We start from the raw sequence: 20,109 nt of genomic DNA, 5'->3' as shown, positions 1-20,109 counted from the left end.
GAACAGAATCAAAAGAATCAACATGTAAGAAAAGAAGATGCTTTATGTCACTTTTCAGCCACATCATATAAATTCTCTCAAATTTGGTTCTATTATTTTTTATTTTTCACAAAAATGCAGACATAGTGAATATGTCAAAGATGTGGTGCGGTTGACTTCTCTCCTCCGCACCATGCTACAATTGATCCTGCCATCCTCCAAGAATGAGACACAGAGCTGGCTTCCAGAGTTTTACTATTGTAAATAGAACTGCCAGAATTAGTTGTGTTCAGATGGGAGCTTTCGTTCTTCTCAAGTTTGCAGAAGAGTCTTCACAATGGAACTGCAGATTCGAAATGTATCATTGGTTTTGTTCCCTCTTACTGAGAATTACCTAAAATCTCAGAAATGTTTACATCAGTTTATCATGTATATTACCATGACTATTTCTGTCCACTAACTAGATTTTTGTCTTCTTTATTATATATTTTTCCATCTGAGGAGGGAACACAGTATCATTTTCTAAAAATTACATTTTTGGCAGAAAGGCAGAAGAAGTAAATGCATTCTTTTTAGATCATAGTGCAATAAAAATTATGTGTAATAAAAGGGTTGTGGAAAAATAGACCCCAAATTCCTGGGAAATTAAATAATCTAATCCTAAAGAATAAGTGGGTTAAACAACAAATCAAAGAAATGAGCAATAATTTCATCCAAGGGAATGACAATAATGAGAAAATATACCAAATCTTATGGGATGCAGACAAAAAAGTTCTTAAGAGAAATTTTACATCTCTAGATGCTTACATAAATAGAAGTGAGAAAGAAAAGATCAATGAATTGGGCATGCAACTAAGAAGGCTAGAAAAAAAACAAATTAAAAACCCCTCAATTAATTATCAAATTAGAAATTCCAAAAATCAGAGAAGCAATTAATAAAATTGAAAGTAAGAAAACTATTGAAATAATAAACAAAATTAAGAGATGATTTTGTGAAATAACAAAATGAATAAAGCATTGATTAATTTGATTAGAAAAAGAAAAGAAAAAAATTACCAGTATCAAAAGTGAAAAGGGTAAACTTACCACTAATGAAGAGGAAATTAAAGCAATAATTAAGAGGTATTTGCCCAACTGTATTCCAATAAATCTGACAATCTAAGTGAAATGGATGAATACTGACAAAAATATAGATTGCCCAGATTAATAGATGAGGAAATAAATTACTTAAACAGTTCCTTTTTAGAAAATTAAATTGAACAAACCATTGATGAACTCTCTAATAGAAAATCTCCATGGTCAGATGGATTTACAAATGAATTCTATCAAGCATTTAAAGAACAACTGATTCCAATATAATATAGACTATCTGGAAAAACAGGGGAAGAATTCCTCTTATGACACAGATATAGTGCTGATACATATACCAGAAAGGGCCAAAACAGAGACCAAGTTCCCAAATGAAAAGCAACGCAAACCTCATAAATAAAATATCAACAAAGAACAACTTACCTCTAGGAAATACATTATAACCAAATAGAATTTATACCAGGAATGCAGGACTAGTTCAAAACCAGGAAAACTAACAGCATAATTAACCATATCAGTAACCAAACTAACAGAAACCATATGATTAATCTCAATAGATGCAGAAAAGAATTTGATAAAAGTACAACACCTATTCCTATTAAAAACTCTATAGAGCATGCATTATCTGTAATGGGGATAAACTAGAAGCATTCCAAATAGGATCAAGGGTGAAACAACAGTGCCCACTATCACCACTATTATTCAACATTTTACTAGAAATGTTAGCTTTGGCAAAAAAGAGAAGAAAAAAAGAAATTGAAGTAATTAGAGTAAGTAATGAGGAAACAAAACTATCAGTCTTTGCAGATGCTATGATAGTATATTTAGAGAATCATAGATAATTAACTAAAAAACTACTAGAAACAATTAACAACTTTAGCAAAGCAGCAGGATAGATGATATAAAATAAGCCCACATAAATCATTGATATTTCTATATATTACCAAAAAGTCCCAGCAGCAAGAATTAGAAAGAGAAATCTCATTTAAAAATAACTATAGATGACATAAAATATTTGGGGATCTACCTGCCAAGATAAATCCAGGAACTGTATGAAATCAATTAAAAAATACTTTTCATGCAAATAAAGTTAGAGCTAAATAATTGGAAGAAAATCAAGTACTCACAGGTAGGCCAAGCTAATATAATAAAAATGACAATTCTACCTAAAATAATCTACTTATTCAGTGCCATACCAGTCAAACTATCAAATTACTTTAGAGATCTAGACAAAATAATAACAAAATTCATCTGAAATAACAAAAGATCAAGAATTTCAAGGGAATTCATAGGGAAAAAATATAAAGGAAAGTGGCCTAGCTATACTAGACCTTAAACTATATTATAAAACAATAGTTATCAAAACCATTTGGTACTAGCTAGAAAAAACAAAGGATAATCTACCTCTCAGATCTGTGGAGAATGAAGGAATTTATGGCCAAAGAAGAACTAAAAAACACTATGAAATGCAAAATGGATGATACTGATTACATTAAATTAAAAAGTTTATGTACAAACAAAACCAATGCAGCCAAGATTAGAAGGGAAGCAGAAAAATGGGAAAAAATTTATAGCCACTGTTTCTGAAAAAGGCCTCTTTTCCAAATTGATAATAATACAAGCCATTCCCCAATGGTCAAAAGATATGAACAGACAATTTTCAAATGAGGAAATTAAAACTAATTCTATTCATATGAAAAAATGTTCCAAATCACTATTGGTTAGAGAAATGCAACTTAAAACAACTCTGAGGTACCACCTCCCAACTCTAAGATTGGCTAAGATGACAGGAAAAGCTCATGATCAGTGTTGGAGGGGATATGGGAAAACTGGGACATTGTTGGTGGAGGAATGAGTTGATCCAACCATTCTAAAGAGCAATTTGGAACTATGTCCAAAGGACTATCGAATTGCAGTGTTCCTACTAAGCCTGTATCCCAAATACAGCTCTCTGAAATCATCCCACTGATCGTTTCTTATAGAACAATAATATTCTATAACATTCATATACTTATTCAGCCATTCCCCAACTGATGGGCATCCACTCAGTTTCAAGGAGTTTCTAGTTCCTAGCCATTACAAAAAGGGCTGCTACAAACATTTTCGCACATGGGGGGCCTTTTCCTTCTTTTATTTTGTTGGGATACAGACCCAGTAATGGCACTGCTGAGTCAAAAGGTATGCACAGGTCATTGTTCCAAATTGCTTTCTAAAATGGTTGGATCATTTCACAATTCCACCAACAATGCATTAGTATCCCAGCTTGTTGTGAAATGGTATCTCAGAGTTGTCTTAATTTGCATTTCTCTAATCAATAGTGATTTAGAGCATTTTTTCATATGATTAGAGATAGCTTTGGTTTTTTCATCTGAAAAACTGGTCATATCCTTTGATAATTTATCAATTGGAGAACGACTTGTATTCTCATAAATTTGACACAGTTCTTTACATATTTTAGAAGTGAGGCCTTTATCAGAAACATTAGCTATAAAAAATTTTTCTCAGTTTTGTGCTGCCCTTCTAATCTTGGCTGTATTGGTTTTGTTTGTGCAAAACCTTCTTAATTTAATGTAATTAAAGTTGTCCACTTTGTATTTCATAATGTTCTTTAGTTCTTCTTTGGCCATAAATTCCTCCCTTTTCCAAAGATCTGATAGACAAACTATCCCTTGCTTTCCCAATCTGCTTAGAGCATCACTCTTTATATCCAAATCATGTACCCGTTTTGATTTTATTTTGTGTGGGGTTTGAGATGTAGGTCTATGCTGAGTTTCTGACATATTATTTTCCAGTTTTCCCAGCATTTTTGGAAATCTATTCTTGTTTTAAAATCAACTTATGACAGAACCTCTTCCAGGATTTCAGTCTAATAAAATTCCCACCATGACCCTTGATGATCACAGAGCCCGAAGGGGATGCAGGGATCATCTTCCCATGTTTGAATGTAAACAGTTTATCCTTGTTTAGTTCTTGATCATTTTAGTTTATTCAAGTTTACTTCTTAATCTTTTTCCATGCTTTTGTATTGCAACCTCAGCATTTCTCTGAAGCTCTAAACTTTTCATTAAGAATTCTTGCAAGTCCTCTCTTTCATTAAAAATCAATTTCCCCCTTGTAGGATTATATTCAATTGTACTGAGCAAATTATTATTCTTGACTGTAAACCTATAAGCTTTGTCTACTAGGATTATTATATCACAAGCTCTCTGCTTCTTTATGTGGTAGGTGCTAAATCTTGTGTGCTCCTAACTTTGGCTCCTTGTATTTGAATTTTTCTTCCTGGTTGTTGGCAATCTTTTACCTGAAAGTTCTAGATTTTGGCTACAAATGTCCTTGGGAGTTTTAGTCTGAAGATTTTTTAGAAGGTGACTGATGGATTATTTTCATTTCTACTTTGCATCTGTTCTAAAAGATGTAGGCAGCTTCCTGTTAATATTTCTTAAAATACAATGTTTAGGCTCCGTGGGGTGGGCAGGTAATAGCCTTCAAGAAGTTCAATAATACTTTTTTTTTCTTTTCACTTATCTGTTTACCAAGTTGTTTACTTTTATTATGAGATATCTGATATCTTTTCTTTTGATTTAATCTTTTGCTATTTCTTGTGATCTCATAAACTTCTATTTGGTCCCTTCTAATTTCAGGAAGTTTGCTGCTTGAACAAGGCTGTGTATTATTTCTTGTGTCAAGTTGTTAATTCTCTTCCCAGTCCTTTCTTCTATAGTTTTCATTTCTTTTCCAGTTTTTCTTCCTCATTTCACAAAAAGAAGACCAAAAATACATTTTGAAAGAATGTTTTATAATTCTTCTTTATTTCTTCTGGGAATTTCAGCTGAATTCATAATTGCCTTTTTTTTCTTTGAAGAATTACATAAGTAAGTTTTGAAGTCACTTTCTTCTGGGTTTGTGTCTTGAGCTTCCCTGTCACCACAACCATTCTTTATGGTGAGATTCCTTTTTGTTTGTTTTCTCATTCTTCTAGCCTGTTTCCTGACTTTGGATTTAAGATAAGTACTGGACTCTGCACAGACCTTCCCTGGGCTGGTCCTGCTGTTGTTTTCCGGCTCTCAGGGACAGCTCATGCTGAGGACTTACAAGTTTTCAATGCTCCCAATGTGGTATAATCCTGAGCAAAAAATGGTCACTGCTCTCTCTGTTCTGTAAGTTCCTGGCCTGGGTTTGGGCCTGCATAACACTGGACTGCTGCTGGACTCAACCACCAGAGTAACAGAAGTATAGATTTCCTTATGGTCTTGCCGCCCTGCTGCCAGGGCTAGAAGAAGGAACTGAGATTCCCGGCTTTGTTTCTGGGGTATGAGTCATTCTGCCACTGCTTGCTTCTAAACCATTTCCTCTTACTAACAGCAAGACTGCAACTGCTCTGGACCCTCATTATTTTTTCTCTCATTTCACCATAAGATTCAGTCTGGTGCATTTTCTAGATTTTTTTTTGCATCTTTTTTAAGGGGTGAAGTGTGGGTGCTCATTGTATTTCTTCCAGAAGTTATCCTCCCCCCTATTCCTTTTGCTGAAATTATTTTTCATGATTTATGTTCATTACTTCTTATTAAAATGTGTTCTCCAAATCAACTAATCAGCCCTTCCATTTCTCCTCTTATTTTTAAGAGTTTCTCCTCCCTTGGGTTTTTCCCTTCACTCCTTCTGTTATATTCTGTTATATATAAACAGGTTAGGATTCCTGGCTGGGGGATTCAGGTCAGACTCCTGGCATTTGACTCAGAACTTTGATCTCCAGCTCTGGCAAAGACCATTCAAGTTCCTGGTCTAATAAAACCACTGGATGAATGCTGGTCAGTGTAGGCTCTAGGCTTCCAAAAGTCCAAAAGTCAATATACGCCTTGAATTCACGTGACTTTCAGTCCTGCCTCATAAGATTCTAGGTGAGATCTCAAATAGTCCTTTGATCTATTTCTTGTCCATAGATTCATTCTTCCACCCTTCATGATATCTTTTCTATTTTCTTAAGATATTCAGATAAATAAATTAATCAGGGCAGAAATTATTCTATCAAGTTCAAAAAGCCAACTGTCAAATGACTCAGCAAACCAGCCTTATGGGACACTGACAGAGTGGGTGATACCTTTTACCTTTTATTTCTTTAATTAGTGCTAAGAAGGCTTGGCAGAGAGAAATATAAAATATGTATTACGTGTCTGAAAACTTTCTTAACCTGAGTACCTCCTTTATTTGGGATCTTAAATGCTGACTCATACATTTAAATGTAGATAGAACAAATTTCTTCTGCTGTAGAAACCAAAAGTAAACTCTTCCTAGAATCTCACCTACTGTCCAGGACGGGAATACTATTGTTGCTCTGCACGTTGTAGATGGCTATGGTACCATTGTAGAATCCAACAGCCAGAAGATTCGGGGATGATATAGAGAAATCCACAGATGTCACCCCATGGAGACTCGGATAAACACGTTCTGGCCACTGAGCAAGTGAAAATAGGGCTATGGTTAATACAACTGTATTCTCTTATTACTAAACTACTAGTTGAATTTTTAAAAATTGGTAGATGAGCAATTGCTGCAATTTTTAAAAATCATATTTTAAAAAAATTAACAAAAACCTATTTTTTCTTCTTTCCTCCTCATTTCTTGAAAAAGAAAGAGAGAGAGAAGGGAGAGAAAGAAAAGAAGGAGGGAGGAAAAGAAGAAAAAAGAGAGAAAAAAGGAAGAAAGGAAGGAAGGAAGGAAGGAAGGAAGGAAGGAAGGAAGGAAGGAAGGAAGGAAGGAAGGAAGGAAGGAAGGAAGGAAGGAAAGAAGGAAGGGAGGGAGGGAGGAAGGGAGGGAAGGAGATAATATTTGTAAAGTGCTTTGCACATTTCCTGGCATATAGTAGGAGCTGTATAAATGTTTACTCCCATTTTCTTCTTGTATTATTATGAAATAATGATGAAATATACTAATCCAAATATCAAAAATTAACAAAACATTTTAGAAAGAGTTTATAGACCTTGGGTTAAAAATTTGTGTATTATAAGATTCATAAGGAAAAGGGATTCTTGGGTGATAGTCAGGCAATCCTGTATAAGGATGACAGTGTCCTGATCACATGAGCCTCCACAGAGCTCCACAGAGCCTCTTCAGAGAGATCCACAAGGACTCCAAAGTGATTGTTCGGACTACCTCCACAGGAAAAGCCAAATGGATAAATAATATCTGTGTTGGCCAATCATGGATGAATGGTCAGATTTTAGCAAGTAATTTTTAGCACTAATGCAGTTCATAGGCCCAGAATTAAGAAGGGAAAAAAATAGGAAAAAATGCATTACATTTGAGAAATTGTGCTGCTATTTTAAATGTCATTGTGCATAAAAAAAAATGATGGGATCAGTCAAATTTCTTTTTGCCTCTGTTTTAGCAAACATCTTTCATACAGGGAAGGAAAGTACCATTTACTTCTTATTAGTGGAGTTGTGATGAGACATTCATACCAGTTAGTCAATAATTATTTACTGAGCACCTCCTCTGTGCCAGGCATTGTGCTAAGCACTGAGAATACAAATAAAGGTAAAATCCAGTCCCTATCCTGGACGAGCTTACAGTCTACTAGGGAAATCTGCCTGCAAGTATATATTTACAAATTCCACAACTAGCACAGAAATAAACAATGTATTTTAAGAAAAAATAATAAAGGTGGAATTATTTCAATTATTTCAAGCTTTCAATTTTAGAGATTAAGTTATTTCAATTATTAGAGATTCAATCCTCAGAAAATTAATATAGGAAAGTCCCCATTTTAATGTCTTGATTATAGAAATAAAGACTTTTCATTAAGCAAATAAAAAATGTTCCTCTTGCTACAGTTTTACCATAGGATTCTTTAGTGACCAACAGCAAGCCAGTCCTCTCTTCTGTTCTCTAAAGCCAAAATGGCCATAACCAACAGCCAGCAGATCCTGAAAACCAGAAGGAGAGATTTAACATCATGACTCAGACACCCCAGAAATGTGGTCAAATGCATTACTCTTTTAGAGAAATATTTTGACCAACTACATTGGCTTAAGCCAAGCCAAATAAGTAAACAAATAAGCCAAACTAATAAATTTTTAAAAATTAAGGTAAAGATAAAAGCATATGGGTTTATAAGTGTAATAAAATTATTGGTAATATAAATTGAAAGGAAGATACAAGTCACTTAAAAAATAATCCCAGAATATGCCTAGAACATCTGTATATAACAGTCATTCCCTCCCCCTATTCATGAGCACATGCTACTGTGTCCATACTCTCACACTTGCGTATTCAGATTCTCGGTTTCACTTCATCACTTTTATTTGAAAGATCTAAGAGTTGAATTTGAACAGCTTCAAAATGTGTCTAGTGTTTTATTAGATATCACAGGTGGTATACAAAAAACATGCTTCTTCCAACACAAACCCATATAAATTATGTAGGAAGGAGATGTCTAATCGAAGTATATACATTTGTTACATGGGTTTTAACACAAATGATCAGTTCCTAATTTATGATAACGAAAAGACTCTGTGGGAATAAGGCGCCTTATTATGAGACTAAAAATAAGGCCGATGTTTTGGGACATACCAGTCCTTCTACCCCAAAGGAGGGCAGTGCACTCCCCCAAACCCTGGACTGTGGAAACCTTGGGGAGAGATCTAAACCTATCAATGGGCTGCCATGACATAAAACAGAAGCAAGACTTCTCTTTTGAATTCACCTTATAAAGCATACAAGAAAATTAACCTTTTTGCTTTCAAGGGAGGGTTTTTCATCTTTCTTTGTCAAGGATATACCTTCTGACAAGAATCTCGGGAAACTAGGATGAATTCCTTCACAGAATATTGATTCTAAATGCATAAAACAAAATACAGAGGATGATAAAAAAAATCAATGTTATAAGCAGAACCAGGAATATATTGTACATAATAACAGCAAGATGTGTGATGTGATGTGTGTGATGATGAACTAGAAAAGACTTGGTTCTTCTCAGTGATCCAAAGCAATCCCAAGAGACTTTGCACAGAAAAGGTCATCTGCATCCAGAAAAAGAACTAAGGAGACTGAATGTAAGTCAACACAAGCTATGTTCTCTTCTTTTTTCTGTTTTTGTTTTCTCTTTCATGGTTTTTCACTTTTGCTCTGATTTTTCTCTCCCAAAATGATTCATAAAGCAATGTGTATTAAAAATAAATAAATGTTTTTAAAAAGAAAATCAACGTTATTAAAATATAAGTATAATTTTTTTAAGTTTCCAGAGCCCAGGTTATCTTTGGAGTCACCTCCAAGAACAGAATCACATAACTCTCTCACCTGCGTCATTCATCAGCCCTGGCTTGTAACCTCTAGAGTGCTTGGGTTCCTTTATTATCCAAAAACATTAATTAGCTTTTAATCTGAGTGTGGCACCAAGAATACTAAGAGAAAAGTGAACTACTTGTCCTTAAGTGACATATTCAACAAGAGGAAGACACAAAAAGTAAAGATGTATGCAAAGTAATATTGGGATGGGGATACTAGAGGTTAAAGGGCTCAGGGAGAAACAAGCTGAAAGACCTTGGGTATGCAGCAAATGGTGCTTGGGGTGAACGTCTGAGAAAGACAGGAAATCCAAGGGGAGGGAGGGTATTTCAAACACAACAGACAATCTGAACAAAAACCCAGAGATAGAAATGAAATGAGTCAAGACTAACCCGTGGGCCATCCATTACATAGAAGAAAAGAGTTTCCAAAAAGGCTATGGGATTTTAAAAATGTTTTTGTAATGTAAGGGCAATACTGCGGGCTTCTAAGGGGATTACTTTGAAAGTGGTGACAGTCAAATCATTTGGATGTATAAATATACTAGTATAGTTCTTTAAAATAAATCATCTTATCTTGTTGTTTTACTTGGTATAATCTGAGAATCTTATACAGGAGCCTATTTGAACCAACTTTCTGGTATCCCTCCTGAATGATGACTAATGTTCAAATAAAATGTAGAAAGAATAGAAAAGGATAGGATAGAAAGGCTGGCGTATTAGCTATGGGAAGGTGGGGCAGCTCCCGTAGTCTGTGATTCTCTAACTCTCCGGAATGGCCAAGGTCTCCAGCAGCAGAACTTGATAGTGACTGGACAGTTCCCAACCAATGGCTGCCTCTACCTCCTGTGGGGAAAATGCTGGGGACACGGACACAGGTTCCTAATTTTTATGGGGTTCTAGTAGCTCCTTGGGATTTGCCCATCTTCCTTCCTGCTCAAGGCTGGTGGCCTTGATTTGAATGGCTCCATCTTAGAGGAGATTTCCCGAGACGTGCTTGTCAACTCACCGGGTTCGCTTTGTTCCAGGCCATACTGCTCACGTTGTGCCCTTTTGTTAGGTCACAAGAAAATGACCACAGCCGTTCGAGATTGGGGGGGATGGGTTCTTCCGAAGCCTCCACATTTTCTCCTTCAATAATATCTACATCTTCATCTTCCTCAATCAGCTTGATTTTTTGCACTTGTTGATAACTGTCCTCTTCTTCCACCTCCTTGCCTAAGGCACAAAAGAATTTGTAATGTGTTTATCTCACACACACACACACACACACACACACACACACACACACAAAACATATATATATATATATATATATATATATATATATATATTACATATACATATAGAAATTTCATGCCGTGGGGGTTGGCAAAACCCAACACTGCCCCAAATACTCTCCACAAATGAGAAGCCCCTCTTTTAATGATTCCAACAAGGTGGTTTTACAATGCCCCCCACCTTGAAAAATAATTAGTTGGATGGAACTAACCAAAAGACATTTATTTAATGTGTGAATTTTTGTTCCCTCCTCCTGAAATGCAGCTTGGATAAAGAATGCTCCCTGGAAACATGACTGGTGTGCGTTATCCCCACACTGTAATTAACTCAATTAAGTCAGCTTGGATATCAAAGTCACTGCTCAGACACCTGCAACTCTCCCTAAATCCAACAGAGTCCCCTTTAAGAGACAGCAGAAGCTGTTTCTATTGCTAAAATATCATTTCACTTGTTAGGTTTCCAAGTAGGACAAAAAGACTAACCACAAACTGGCAAATGTTTAGACTCTATTAAAATGGGCCAGTTTGTGTAGAAAATGCCAAATGAGGCAGGGATGTGTACTCTGCTCAGCGAGCTCCAGGGCTGTACCCATCCCTCACACAATGGGCACGGATCCCTCTTTCCCCATGGTCATTTTGGAGACTTAGCAAGTTTCAAAGGCACATCTGGAAAAGGGTTCTCCTGGCTCAGGCCACTGGGAGCCAATACTCTTGGCAACAAATTAAAGCAGGCCGATTGGGTAAGAAAGCCAAACAATAGCGCAGGAGTCAACAGATCTGGGTGGTGGGAGAGACTGGACAGCGAGCCTGCAAGGAGGGAAGGTCAGCTATGGTCAGTGAGGGAGACTTGAGACACAAACACTGGAAGACAGGGAGGCAGCTCTCAGCAGCCCTTGCCACATCCCCAAGCTTATATACTAGACATCCCCTTCCCCCTGCTGAGGATGTCTCCTGTCTTTTTATTGTCTTGTTTATCTGGCTTTGTGATTTATGATATTTATTTAATAAAAGATTAGGCCATCTGTTTTATATTTCAAAAGCAAGCTAATTTTTTTATCTTTTTTCTTCTTAGGGAAGTGGGTGGCATAATGGATAAAGCACTGGACTTGGGAGTCAAATTAGGCCTCAGATACTAGCTTTGTGACCCTGGCCAAGAAACTTAACCTCAATTTCCTTATTTGTAAAATGGAGATAATGATAGCACCGACTTCTCAGGGTGGTAAGCTCCAATGGGATAAATGATGCACAATGATTTGCAAAGTTTAAAAATACTTGGATGCATGCATGCGTATATGTAAACACATGTGTGTGCACGTATGTATATATACTTATGGATATTCTGTGTGTATGTACATGTGTGTATATATTATATACATATACATACAATATAAATGAAAAAATATATATATATATACTAATTAGCTGTTTTCCTGATCTCCAAAAATTAAGTTGTTTTTTAACTTGTACGTAGGTCTCAACTGATATTTTTCCCTGTGAACCAGCATCTCTCAACAGAAAACAAAGCGGGAGATAGGGGAAGGGTCCTCCATTTAATCTCCATAAAATCTCCATTTTAGAAATCCTCTTCATTTTATATCCCTTTTTCAAAGCCTGGCCTTTACAGACATTACCAGGGAAAATAAATATGAATATATCTTTTATTTAAACATCTTGTGATACATCACACTATACTAAAAGATAAGGAGAAAGCCAATTGAGGAATTATATGGTTATATAATTATAAGCTATATAACTATAGTAGAATTATTATATAGGATTATAATCTAAAAAGCTTTTTTTTCTTTCTCCCTCAAACAATAATAACAATAGCTTGCATTTACACAGCACTTTAAGGTTTGCAGGGCAGTTTAAATGGGCCACTTATTTACTGACTGATCTTCACCACAAGCCCATGTGGCAGGACTGCAGGTCTCGCTGTCCCCATTGTAGAGGGAAGAACAGGGACTCGGAGAGGTTCGGGGCCTTGGGTCTCACATCTAACTCCAAGTGCACCACTGCTGACACCATGTGAGCCTGTCAGTCTTCTGGGCCTTCCTGGTGTTAGTATCCCCAGGTCCCACGGGGAGGTGGAGAAGCCCCATCACCCCATCTCTGCCTTTGCCTGGACCAGGCCCTCCACCTCCTGCCTGGTTCTCGCTGTTCTCATCTCCAAAATGGCAGCCTCGGAAACCCCTCCGGCTCTAGAGCAGGGTCCTGCGGGTGGCTGGCACAGTGCTGCCCACTTGGGGCTTTTCCCTTGATTTCCTTGCTGACTCCTTTCTAAGAGGATTCAAGGTTTGGCTATGAGTCAAGCTGAGTGTACTCACTCCCATGCAGTTCTATGATTTTATCCAGTAATCCCATCCACATCATGACCTTCCCCATCATAATTCTGATATGTTACAAGTCAGGAGAGAAAATTAAATAGGAAATTTGGGGAAGATTGTGGAAGCCACAGGCACCCAAAAGATAACACAGAACCCATAACCAAATGCTTAACCCTAGTTTTATGATAAGCTATTGTAAATAACCCAAAGAGAAGAAGAAGAAAATTCAGACTTCTCTGCAATAAAGGGAAGGCCAAAAAAATTATGGGGATTTTCCAGATGGGGACTGCCATGATGTGGAAGGGATGACTACTTCTTGACAGATTTTTGGAACACTCTGGATAAGTAGGATCCCCATATCAGAGAAAGTGCATTTTCTCCTGCAGGAATGAAACATAATTATCTATTTTAAAAAAAAATACCTAAGATAGGAAGCTGTCGATAAGCTGCAAGCTTGGGCTGAAATATATTTTCCATGAGAACCCTCTCCATGAAAAATAAATTCTCTTGAAATCTGTCCGACTTCAATATCAATTCTGAACGATCTTCCTCTTCCTCGTGAATTTTAGCCATAATGAGGCTTTCGATATCGATCGTAGAACTGGTTTCACTTGCTGTAAAATATCAAGAGAACAGTACGAAATCGTGTTTAATGAAAAATTACCCACAGGATGTCATTCAGGAGCAGTGAAAGCTGGTTTTCTACTTCCATGATGATGATGGAAAAGGGAATCCTTCCAAGATTCCTGAAACATCATGAATTTTCAATTCATTTCTCAAGAGCTACAGGTAAGATTCAATGTACATGACAGGGGAGCCTTTTTTTTTTTTTAATTGATAGAGCAGTCTCTCAAAAAGTCAGATACACAAGGATTGCTTTAGATAAAAACCAGTGAGAGAATAGTTCTTATTACTCAATTCCATTCAAAAGTCTGAATGTGAAGTATAGGGGAAACATTAAGTCTTTAAGTGTTTATTTGTGGTTCTTGTTCAGTCACATCTGACTTTTCTTGCCCCATTTGGATTTTCTTGTCAGAGACATTGCAGCAAGCTAAGAAGGAAACTGAGGCAAACAGTGTAACATGGCTTGTCCAGGGTCACCCAGCAAGGAAGTATCTGGGGCCACACATTGGAACTTGGGCCATGAGTCCTCCTGATTCCAGGCCTGGTGCTCCAGGCCCCCTGATGGTCTTTAATGCCCCAAATGTCTGCATTCATTTATTTTACTCAAAGAACCATTTATTAAGTGCCTATTTTGTACCAAGGACTGGGTTTTGTAACTACAAATGCAACTAATGAAATGAGGCCTGCTTCCAAGAGGGAAGATAGCAAATATGTGTGTAAATATAAACAGAATAGAAAAATATAAGCATAACTAGACTAGATATAAAGTAAATATAAATAGAATAAAATAAAAAATGTAGTCATAGTAAGACTAGATACAAAATAAATATAAACACAAAAGATACAATATAAGCATAACTAGATTAGATATAAAGTAAATATAAGTAGAATAAAACAAAAAGATGTAATCATAGTGAGACTAGATGCAAAATAACTATAAATAGAAGAGAAAATATAATATGCAAAATAAGCACAAATAGAAGAGAAAAGATACAATATAAGCATAACTAAATTAGATATAAAGTAAATATAAATAGAATAAATAAAAAGATATAACCATAGTGAGACTAGATGTAAAATAAGTATAAATAGAAAAGAAAATATAAGCATAACTAGACTAGATATAAAGTAAATATGAACAGAATAAAATAAAAAAGATATAACCATAGTGAGACTAGATGCAAAATAAGTATAAATAGAAAGAAAATAATAAGCATAACTAGAGTAGATATAAAGTAAATATAAATGGAATAAAATAAAAAGATATAATATAACCACAGACTAGATGCAAAATAAGTATAATAGAAAAGATATAAGCATAACTAGACTAGATATAAAGTAAATATAAATAAAATAAAATAAAAATATAATCATGGCAAGACTAAATACAAAATAAGTATAAATAGAAGAGATACAATATATAACTAGAACAGAATAGATATAACATAAGATTAGATATAAAATAAGTACAGATCGAAGACACTAGATTAGTACAGAACAATTAAATAAGGATGTTAAGTTGGCTTCTCAATGACTAAGGCTGGCCGGAGTGATATTTCTGACAAGTTCTGCCAAGTTGGGGAACAAAGGCTCAGGACAAGGCCAGGACTAGGACTGCCCCCTGAGGCTTCTCTCACCTGAGAAGCTCATTGTTTGTTTTTGGTGACCCCAGCTTTTAGTGACCATTTAATGGATGGTAGGGGAGTTGGGCCTAGGTTGGTAGTGGAAGGCAGTCTTCAGAACAAACAGAGAAAGGCCCCACAGGGACAGACTAAGTAAACAGCAGATATCAACCTGGACGAGTTTGGGGGCCTTTACTCTGTCCCAGTGGAATCCCAACAAAAGGTTTATGCAATAAATGTCACAGACATCCTAGCCCAGTTTAAGTAGTGCTACTAGATTACTGATCTTTACGAGAATATCTGCCAATCTGCTTTCCCAAGACAACATTTCTCACTCATTTAAGAATGGAAAAATATCTGCAGAAGCCCAGGGTTTGCCTGTGGATGCAAACTAGGGCAGGAGCATGCCTTGGAGAAAATGGAAATTGTTTTGTTGGATTTTTCAAGAAAACTAGCATTTAAAAATGTTTTCTTTTTAGAAGTAGTAAATCCTCTTCCCTCTTAAAATCTGTGTGATGCTGTGTTTTTAAGTACAGCATTATTTAGCAATTTGTGTCTTTAGTTGCTAGCTTCCTGTCCTCTTTTGTTAGATCCCTTTCTCCCTTTTCATTCCCTATCATCTATCCTTACTTTATCATAACAAGCTTATTTATTGAATAGATTTTATGGAAAGAATGTTATTCTTTGTTTTGAAAATAAATGGTGCTTTCCCTTGAAAAGAAAGAAAATTATTTACATTCACTTACTGACATTCCCAAAAAGAGATCTAAAACCTAAGACTCTTATTGCTATTTATACCAGTTTGGTATTAAAGTATTAAAATAAATTATTTTATTCCTTTAAAAAAGAAAAAAAGGGAGGAAAAAGGAAGCTAATCTATTTCATTACTTATATATCCCTTAATTATTCTTCTATAGTGGCACACAACAGATTATCAATCAAACAAATAACAAACATTTATTAAGTTCCCATTATGTTTCCATTAGAGACATAAAATAAAAATCAAAATTATTTCTGTCTTTAAGAGCTTATCTTGTACTTAGGGACACAGGACACAGATCAATATGGACAAAATAAATACCAAGTAGAATTTTTGGTGAGAGGACAGTAACATTTGGGAACAGGAAAGTCTTCTTGGAAATGGTGGGGTCATTCCTTAGGAAGCAATGGGGTTCTAAAAGACAAAGGTAAATAGGTAGCACATTGCAGGCATGGGGAATAGTGAATGCAAAGACAGGACTATAAGAAACAGCAGGCCTGGGGAGAGCACAAGGGAAGCAATGTTTAAAAAGGCTGGAGAGGCAGCCAGCAGCCAGGCTGCAAAGGGCTTCAAACTCTGCAGGAGCCCACACTTAATACCAGAGACAAGGTAAAATCCACTGAGCTCAAACCCACCCTTAAGAAAAATCACTCAGGAAACTGTGGGAAATGAACTGCAATGAGGAGGGACTTGAATCCAAGAGACCAGTCCAGAGGCCCTTGCAACAGAGCAGGTGAGTGGGGGAAAAACCTCAACTAAGAGAGCAATTGTATGAGTAGAAAGTTGGACACAAAACGCCCTGGAGATAGAAACCATAAGATCTGAAAATTGGTTGGATATGTGCCATGAGGAAAGCAAGAACACAAGGACAACACGAATACTGTGAATCTCTATTTCAAGAAAAATGGTGGTATCCTCAACAGAAACAAAAGTCTAGTCCTAAGAAAAAGACAATGAACTCGGTTTCAGTCACATTGAATTTGAAACATTTACCTGACATCTGACTGAAATACCCAACGGACTGATGGCTATGTCCAACTGAAGCTCAGGAGCGAGGCTAAATAGATGTTGAAGTTATCTGTAGGGAGAGAAATAAGGCTATGGGAACGAATGAAATGAGTGAGTGAATGAGATAGAGAGACCATCATAATTTTAGGTGACATCCTTAGTTAAAGAGGACTTGGATGACGAATCAAAGGGAGGTTGAATAGGAACAGTCAGACATGAAAGGGAGAACTAGAAGAGAGTAGGGTCATGGAGATCTAGAGAAGAGAAGATGTTCTGGGAGAGCAGGGGTCAATGACTACTGAGAGGCCAGGAATAAAGAAGCCTGAGAAAAAGCCACTGGATATGGTAATTAAGAGATCACTGTTAACTGAGGGGGGCAGTAGATAGAACATCAGGCTCCTCTTCCTGAATTCAAATCTGTCCTGAGATGAACATCTACTGTATATGTGACCCTAAACAAGTCACTTAACCCTACTTAATTCAGAAAATAGTTGCAGTTAAATAATGAGGTCAGAAGCCAGAAAAAACATGGATAAGAAGAGAGGAAATGGAAGCAACAGATATAGGCAACTTTTTCTAAGAGTTTGACTAAGAAAGGGAAGAAAGAGGGTGAAAGTAAGGGGATGCTACCATCCATTGATGTAGAGAAAGTTTTTTCAAGACAAAAAAATATCCCACTCCTATTTAGATGCTAGTAGCAATGGTGGCAATAAGAGTCCCTCATAAATACTCCTGCGGAGCTGGAATAATATCTTTCTTAGGCTTTGGTGGTATCTGAAAGAATATCAGCAAAAAGAAAAATCATGAGAAGAAACAATATTACTATTAAAAATAGTATTAGATTCCTCTCTGTGTGCAAAGATTAAGGTGGCCTTCATCAGAAAGAAATTACAAAAGCTATTCAAATTCTTCCATTGCATGTCAGGTGATTAAATAATTAACATATGGAATACAGTTTTGTTTTGTTTTTTTCCAGGAAATGGGGACATTGTAATAATCTACCTCAATGCTTTTGCTTACATCATTCCCTTTGCCCTTCTCTCTTTAAAAAAAAAAAACCTGCAAAGACTTACGTGAACTGATACAAAGTGAAACGAACAGACCCAGGAGAACATTGTATATAGCAAGAGAAATACCACATGATGAACAACTATGAATGACTTAACTATTCTCAGTAACACTATCATCTAAGATGATTCCAAAAGATTCGTGATAAAAAAAATACTATCCTCTTCAGAAAAAGAACTGATGGAATCTGAATGCAGATCAAGCAAACTATTTTTCACTTTTTTCATTTTTTATGATTTTTTTGGTTTGTATTTTCTTTCACAACATGACTAATATGGAAATATGTTTTGTATGATTGTACATATATCACCTATAAGAGTGAAGGGAGGAAGCAGGAGAATTTAGGACTCAAAATTTTAAAAGAAGAAAATAATTTCTTAAAAACTAGACTTGGGCAAGGGAAGGTAATGATATCACAAGATACCAAAATATAAAAAAAAAATTTAAATGAACAAAAAGTGAAGAGAAAGTGAAATATCTCTTTACAAAAAAACTGATATAGAAAAAAATTGAGGAAAGACAATTTAAGAATTGTTGAACTACTTGAAAGCTATGAAAAAATACTTTAGATATGATATTACAAGAAGTTACTGAGGAAAACTGCCTTCTGTGCTCTTAAGAATGTTATCAATACTTGGGTATTTTGAAAGAAAATATGTAGATAGAAGGTTTGGGTTTGAATTGAGTATTATAAAATGAATCTTTAAAAATTAAAATGGATAGGGAAAGATAAAATAGAGCAATCATTCAATACAAATAAGGCATGAATAGAAGTACTGTTACAATGGAAGCAAGTGGGGTTAGAAGGCTAATAATGCTGGAACCTTAGTCTCATCAAAACTAAGTGAAAGAGGGAATAAAATATACATCTAGAAAGGTGGATTTATCTTCTAAATCTTCTAAATTTATAAAGAAACAGAAAGGTAGAGGGATAGGATAAGGGAGGGATTTTTAGAGGGATGAATAGGTAAAAATAAAGTAGGAAGGGGAAAGAAAAATAAGAGAGAGATTCTCTAAGAAGATATGGATTAGGAAGGCAATGGTTAAAAATAAATCGGATGAGTAAGGAGGAATTAGGTAAAAATAGAGGATGAGAAGAATAAGAGATGAAAAACAGAATGGAAAGAAACACATAACTAGTAATTATAACTTTGAATGTGAATGGGATATCTTGTCCATAAAACATGACTGGATAGCAGAATGGATTAAAAACCAGAATCTGACAACATGTTGTTTACAAGAAATACATTTAAAAATAAGAGATACACACTTAGAGATCTGCTATAGAATTTATTATATTTCAACTGAGATTTTTTTTTAAAAAAGCAGGGTTAGCAATCATGATCTCAGGCAAGTTAGAAGAGGTTAATTAAAAGAAATAAAGAGGGAAACTAATTATGATAAAAGATACTGTAAAGTGAAATAATATCAGTATTAAACCTATATGCATCAAATGCTATAAAAATCTAAATTTTTAAGGGAAAAGTTAAATGAATTACAGGTGAAATTAAATAGTAATACTATAACACTGAGAGGACTTTAACTTTCACCTCACAGAATTAGATCAATCTAACCAAAAAATAAATAAAAAAGAATTGAGGAAGTGAATAAAATCTTGCATGTTAGATATGATAGATATCTGGAGAGAATTAAATGAGAATAAAAATGAATATATATTTTTCTCAGTGGTATATGTTTTATCTTTACAAAACTGATTATATATTACAACTTCATAGTTAAATGCAAAAAAGCAGAAATAGTAAATGCATCCTTTTCAAATCACAATGCAATAAAATTATATTCAATTAGGGACCATGGAAATGCAGATTAAAAATTAATTGGAAACTAAACAACCTAATCTTAAAAATAAGGGAGTTAAAGAAAAAATCATAGAAACAATAATTTTACTAAAAAGAATGTCAGCAATGAGATAGCATACCAACATTTATGGGATGCAGCAAAAGTCACAATCAGAGGAAATGTATATCTTTAGATGCTTATATCAATAAAAGAATAGAAAGAACAGACAAATGAACTGTGTGTGCAATTTTTAAAAATTAGAAAAAGAAC

At 35.4% G+C, this 20,109-nt stretch overlaps 1 protein-coding gene across 4 annotated transcripts in view; it reads right to left on the bottom strand.

The window, feature by feature from the left end:
- WDR78 (WD repeat domain 78) overlaps positions 1-20,109 on the bottom strand; it is a 71,890-nt gene that overhangs the window by 15,772 nt on the left and 36,009 nt on the right. For all 4 annotated transcript variants that reach the window (XM_031968919.1, XM_031968918.1, XM_031968917.1 and 1 more), the window contains exons 8-11: positions 13,380-13,571; positions 10,360-10,568; positions 7,905-7,991; positions 6,369-6,520 (exon numbers count right to left, since the gene is read on the bottom strand). In XM_031968919.1, the coding sequence (XP_031824779.1) occupies positions 6,369-6,520; positions 7,905-7,991; positions 10,360-10,568; positions 13,380-13,571 (640 nt within the window). The remainder of the gene's footprint in view (positions 1-6,368; positions 6,521-7,904; positions 7,992-10,359; positions 10,569-13,379; positions 13,572-20,109) is intronic.

Source organism: Sarcophilus harrisii, chromosome 4, assembly GCF_902635505.1.
Source record: "Sarcophilus harrisii chromosome 4, mSarHar1.11, whole genome shotgun sequence".
Lineage (NCBI taxonomy): Eukaryota > Metazoa > Chordata > Mammalia > Dasyuromorphia > Dasyuridae > Sarcophilus > Sarcophilus harrisii.
This window is presented reverse-complemented; position numbering and strand designations above follow the sequence as displayed.